The sequence below is a fragment of the Nilaparvata lugens genome, chromosome 1, assembly GCF_014356525.2.
Source record: "Nilaparvata lugens isolate BPH chromosome 1, ASM1435652v1, whole genome shotgun sequence".
Taxonomy (NCBI): Eukaryota; Metazoa; Arthropoda; class Insecta; order Hemiptera; family Delphacidae; genus Nilaparvata; species Nilaparvata lugens.
The window spans coordinates 32,034,033-32,040,633 of record NC_052504.1 but is presented as its reverse complement, the minus strand read 5'-3'; the positions used below and the strand labels follow the sequence as shown (position 1 = coordinate 32,040,633).

The 6,601-nt window shown below is 33.5% G+C and overlaps 1 protein-coding gene across 1 annotated transcript; it reads left to right on the top strand.

Moving 5' to 3' along the window:
- Positions 1-3,343: 3,343 nt before the first annotated feature.
- On the top strand, positions 3,344-5,613 carry LOC120350848. Its single transcript, XM_039425797.1, has 2 exons — positions 3,344-3,572; positions 4,900-5,613. Exons 1-2 carry the CDS (start codon positions 3,528-3,530, stop codon positions 5,188-5,190), a joined length of 336 nt encoding a protein of 111 aa, XP_039281731.1. The 5' UTR covers positions 3,344-3,527; the 3' UTR covers positions 5,191-5,613.
- The last annotated feature ends 988 nt before the right edge of the window (positions 5,614-6,601 follow it).

Sequence of the window (6,601 nt, the reverse complement as noted above, 5' to 3'; positions counted from 1 at the left end):
TCCTCAGACTCAAACATTCCAGGGTGCCCTTGATTTGTTTAAGGGATATGAAGATGTAAAGGCAGATGACAGTCATGACCGATTCTGCACAAAAAAGTGGGCGACAATGATCAATTATGCCAGAGCCTGTGATGATCCTGATGGCCCTCTTCTGCAGTAGGAGAACTCTATCAATGCCGCTGGCTGCACCCCAGTGTTCCAATCCATACATCACTATTCCTTGGAAGAATGCTTTTAGCTTTTAGCTTATAGCTTTTATAAAGTTTCTAGTTTTTAATGTTCCCGAAGACCTGGCATTACTGGCAAGGACTGAAGGAGTTAAATCATAAAGAAGTAAATAAACCATTTCACAAAACTTAAGTAACTTACATCTAGTTTTAATAGGTGATATTAAAAGAAAACTTACTTGGTAGGTTTTTGATATTTCATTAGCTTCATTAACTTGAGCCATTCGTTCTCCACAGAAAACTCAAAATATAGGTACGATATAGGCAGTAGTAGCCTAATGCTATTGTTATCTGAAAAATAGTTCCCAATTAGGCCTATCAAAAATTAAATAAATATAGGCTAAGTGAATTATCATCAGAATAAAAGTAAATAGCCAAAATAAGTTAAATCAATAAAATATGGTATGCTACTCTAGTTTTAAGTTTGATGTTTTTAATTAAAAACATTGAAAATATAAAGTTGTCTTTCTTATTGTATTACTTTATTAGTGATACCCATGATTATAAAATAAAGTGATAAACAATGAAACAATGTTGATCAACCAATCTCATTGATTCACAGTGAAACTTGCTTATTGTTTAACTCTAAATGTATTAGGAAATACTGTACCTATGTAACTAAGTTAATGACCAACAACCTTGAAAAATAAACATTATTGTTATCATGGATAAATAGCAACATAATATTTCAATAGGAAAATTCAAATCCTAAATAATGAAATACTTACCAACATATAAGTCAGTTTCTTTCTTGTTATAATAAAGATTTTTTATTAGGTATGCTACATTATTGCTACTTCATTTATAACTAATACCATAACCAACAGTAAAAACACGAATTAAAATTATAGTGGTTTATAAAATAATAGTCATGTACATATTATGCAAATTTTCGAAACTCTGTTATCTGTTTCAAACAAGACTGACGACTGTTGATGAATTTATTCTAGGTTAACTATATATAGTGAGGTCCACGTTATAATGGCAGTGGATGAAGATAGAAGAATAGCGATGCCGATTCTCTGTATTAATTATATTTCTACACTGTCATAAACATAATTGGCATCGTTGTGGACCTAGAAAAGGATAATACCACCGGCTTTGTCGAATGATAGACAAGGATAGCAAAACCAAAGTTGATCTAATAGTCATTATAACGTGGACCTCACTATAGAACCCTTCATATTTGTTTTGCGATAAATTTGTTTCATCACACATTTACACAGTCTCGCTAATAACGATCGATACTGTGAGTTCGATATATTTCCAATTCCACATACTTTCAATTCCACCAGCTGACAAGATATTTTGAGTTCCGCCGGCCTGCACGATATTCGGAGTTCCGCCTGTCAACATATTCGGAGTTCCATATATTTCCAATTCCGGCCAGCTGCAAGATATTTTGAGTTCCAGATATTCCCAATTCAGGCGACCCTCAATACTATTACAATGCGGCGCTTCCTAACAAGATGGCGGAGTTTGGCGTCAGGGTATAGCCAAGTTTCCGTACTGTATGTATACATTGACTCAGGCACATTATACATACAGTATGGAAACTTGGCTAGTACCCTGACGCAAAAATCCGCCATCATGTCAGGAAGCGCCGCATTGTAATAGTAGGGTCGCATGAATTGGGAATATCTGGAACTCAAAATATCTTGCAGCTGGTCGGAATTGGAATATATGGAACTCCGAATATGTTGACAGGCGGAACTCCGAATATCGTGCAGACCGGCGGAACTCAAAATATCTTGTCAGCTGGTGGAATTGAAAGTATGTGGAATTGGAAATATATCAAATTCACAATATTGATTGTTATTAGCGAGACTGTGTATCTGTGGGATGAAACAATTCATCACAAAACAAATAATGAAGGGTTCTATAATAGGTTAACCTAAAATAAATTTATCAACACATCAACAGTCGTCAGTCTTGTTTGTTGAAACAGATAACAGAGTTTTGAAAACTTGCATTATATATGTACATGACTATTATTTTATAAACCAATATAATCTTAATTTGTGTTTTCACGGTTGGTTATGGTATTAGTTGTTATGGTATTAAAATGAAGTAGCAATAATGTAGCCTACCTAATAAAAAAATCTTTATTATAACAAGTGGTCTGGCCAGAGAATTCGAATTGTAGCGCCAGAATGCCAGACTGCAGTTCTGCCAATAGCAGGCTTGTGTTTGCGCCAGTGCAGACCGTCCTGCTGCTTTGGCCTTCTCAATGTCCTTGTCTAGTCTGTCTTGTTTCGTCAGCCTGTCTTGTTGCAAGACCAAAATTGTGTTTGTCATGTAATTTCGATCGGAAATTTCTTGTAAATAATTGTTTGAGTGTCATGTGTGTGAATTATGAATATAACAGCGTAAATAGTATTGAATTGAATTAATTTGAATTTATAAAGAATCCAGTTTGAGCTTTGTTCAAAACACAGTGCATAGCCTGCAAGTTGAACGCGAAAAGGCAGCCTGGAAGCCAGAACCTGTCTTTTCCCAGATTTCGTCCCACCCTGAATCCGACCAAAACACCTAATAAAGGCTTCAAAGGGCAAGTAGTCAAGATTGGAATAAATTTGGCGAGTTTTTGCTCTTTTTTATTGTTCATTAATGCAGAATTTAACTGTACAAATAACCTGGCTCAAATTGAAGATTAAATTTTGCCCCTTGTTTGTATTTGATTGTTTAAATAGTAAATTACAGTCCTCTGGTAGCTCTAGCCTGAGCTTTGTTCAGAACACAAGAAAGAAACTGACTCTCATGTTGGTAAGTATCATTATTTTGGTTAATTTGAATTTTTCCATTGAAATATTATGACAGTTTATGTTGCTATTGATCTATGATAACAATTAATGTTTATTTTTCAATTTTCAAGGTTGTTGGTCATTAACTTAGTTAAATAGGTAGGTACAGTATTTCCTTATACATTTAGAGTTGAACAATAAGCAAGTTTCACTGTGAATCAATGAGATTGGTTGATCAACATTATTTCATTGTTTATCACTTTTTTTACAATCATGGGTATCACATAATGTAATACAATAAGAAAAACAACTTTAATGTTTTCAAAAACAACAAACTTAAAACTAGAGTAGCATACCATATTAATTTTATTTATTTAACTTATTTTGGCTATTTAGTTTTATTCTGATCATAATTCACTTGGCCTATATTTATTTAATTTATGCTAGGCCTAATTGGAAACTATTTTTCAGATAACAATAGCAATTGCTTTCCTGCTTATCATCCTTACTCCTGCCTATATCGTACCTTATATTTTGAGTTTTCTGTGGTGAACGAATGGCTCAAGTTAATAAAGCTAATGGAATATCAAAAACCTACCAAGTGAGTTTTCTTTTAATATCAACCTATTAAAATTAGATGTACTTAAGTTTTGTGAATGGTTTATTTACTTCTTTATGATTTAACTTCTTCAGAGCTTGCCAGTAATGCCAGGTCTTCAGGAACATTAAAAACTAGAAACTTTATAAAAGCTATAAAATATAAGTTGATGTGTTCCAATAATCTAATGAAATTAATTAACATTTGCAATAAGTAAACCTAGGTACTGAGGCACCTATACTTGATTTGCTATGTTTTCATATAGAAAATAAAGTTTTCCTATTATCACAGATAGCTTAGCCCCTTAGCCTATATCGCTTTCTATGTTTTATTGGGTGCACTACAAGCTTTTTTGTGAATCCATAGCAATTATTATTTTATTTTATATTTTTCCTATTAAATTATCAATAAGTTAATACAATAATAAAAAAATAACTCTACATAACCTCATTTATCATAACATTACTTATATTTTTTCACCTAGGCTTAAAATACTTCTAGAAAGTCACCTTTGTAAAATACCATCCTACGTACCCCCCACCTCCCCCGCTCCTGCCACACCTTCCCTGCCCCCTCCCCCGGTCCTTAGAAGGGGAAGAACCTCTCCCTCTCTCTCTCTAGAAGAAGAAGAAGAAGAAGAAGAAGAAGGAGAGGAGGAAGAAGAAGAAGAAGAAGAAGAAAGAGAGGTGGAAGAAGAAGAAGAAGAAGGAGAGGAAGAAGAAGAAGAAGAAGAAGAAGAAGAAGAAGAAGAAGATGATAAAGATGATGCTCTCTCTCTCACACCCTCTCTCTCTCTCTAAGTTATGCTCTATTTCCTTTATAGATAGTCATGCCCAATTACATTTAGTCATGCCCAATTACATTTGGTCACGGTCTATTTGATGATGATTTATAGCAGAGAGAGATATGTGAGAGAGAGAGAGGCAATCTACTGTCAGATTTAAGTGAAACGAACTTCTGCCAGATTTAAGTGAAACAAACTTCTTACTGTCATAAATTCTAGATGTACTTGACAAGTAGGATGAGATTTTACTATTCTTTCAAGAATACACATCCAGCAGTAACATTCAAATCCCATCTTTTGCTTTTAAAACTCTTTATGTTGTGTGTACTCAGCACAGTTGAATATTCTTTTGGAAGAATAATAGTGAATTCAAAGTTGTCTTCTGAATCTATATTGATATAAATTAAATCATCCTCACCAAATCTTACATTCTCAGCATAGAACCAATCAAACTGAAAAATATTATGTAATGCTTTAATGGGATATATCTCCAATGAAAGTTCATTGAAAATTGACATATCAAAGTGTGTCATTTCTTTGTTGCAGTTTTCACTCATCTCACAGCACAATGTAGCAACGTTTATAGATAAGGATATACTAATTACAATCATATACATGCTTCCTGTGAGACAACCTTGGACAATATCATTACGCACCAATTCTCCTCTCGGACGAACATTAACACATTTCAAAATTTCAGTTCAGAGACCTTGCAAGGACGAATGCGGTTCTGGCCTAATTCAATACTCGATCATTAGCACGTTTGCAATTTTACTTCACAGAGCTTACAAGGACGAATGCATCTCTGCTCCGATTCATCTCAAATTCGACCATTAGCACGTTTCATGCATAATCTTGTTCCACCTTGGAAAAAATGGTTGTGAAGTAGAGAACACTCTCTCACATTGAAATAGGATGTAGCTATCTATTTCTCATGCAATTTCTCCCAAGCAATTTGCATAGTGAAATCGGTTAAAGATTGATGTGATTCTAACTTGAGGGTTTTAGAACATTCCCATAGATACTAAGACCCATTTTATTGGTAATCAAATCACCTACTTGATCTTCTGTCAAATTATGCTGTTTTGCCTCAATCTTATTCATATGAAAACTAACCTTTGCGTAGTTCTGAACTATTTGGTAGGCTATTCTATGTACAAATAAAGTGAGATAATCGGTGAATACAGGTGAACATTGTAATCTTGTCACTTCATCATTCTCAGTATTTTTAATTGAAGATGCTATTTCCTCACAAATTGATTTGACTGTAGCTTGTAATTCATCTTTCTAAATAAATGCTTGCATTTCACTACTCAGATCATTTTTCAATACATAAGTTTTGCTAAACGTAGATAGCAATGTATTTAAATCGTTTTTTGAAACAAATTGTTCAATCCCCTCCATAAGATTTGTCTTTATTGTATTAGTCATTGCAGATAATTGATCTTCAAACTCTTGTTTTGTTATAACAATGTTATTCAATGCCTGCACAGTTTTATCTAAATATTCCTTATCAACTAATGATGAATGAGTTTCATTTACTCTAGTAAAAAGTTCTGTGCTAAGCTGTTTCAATCTGGTATTTAGATAATTTCTATCTAATACTTGCAAATTTTTAATCTTGTCTGAGATAACTTTCAATTTCTCATCCAAATAATTCTTGTCAACTTTATTATTGTTGATCGTATTCAAGTGTGATCTGAATATCTCTGTTGTTGATTTGAGAAAATGTAGAGAATTCTCCAAATTGATAGATTTCTCTTTAACTCCCCTATCGATATTGTCAGATAACTTTTGTAATGTACTGAACATGTGTTCCTTTCAATCTTGTTCAATCCAATATTCTTAACTATATTGGATAATTGTGAATCTAAATACAAACGCAGAGATTCACTAACACCCTGTTGATTAATTGCCTGGATTATTCTCTCACTAAAACTGTCAAGATCTGGTTCATTCCATACAATCTCTTTCTTCGCAGCAACTCTCTTGCTTTTACCTCCGAATCTGTGCATGCTTATTCTTCAACTAAACAATAATTTTACCTTCACATAATTCTTCTATAATTGATGCAATATCAACATCATGACCCGAGTGTCCAGCAAGTTTTGATGATTTTAATAAATGAAGTCTCTGAACCAATTCATCATAGTTGTCATAATATTGGTAAATTCTATTGCTAGAAGTATTTTTTGCAAATTTCAATAACCCTGAACCTCTCTCACTTGCTTTTTCAACAGGAAACAGC

Bases quoted from the DNA above. Each gene is read 5' to 3' on its own strand.
- LOC120350848 (XM_039425797.1), top strand. From the start codon at position 3,528: ATGGCTCAAGTTAATAAAGCTAATGGAATATCAAAAACCTACCAA. The intron at 3,573-4,899 runs GTGAGTTTTCTT...TCTTTGTTGCAG, and splicing joins GAATATCAAAAACCTACCAA to TTTTCACTCATCTCACAGCA.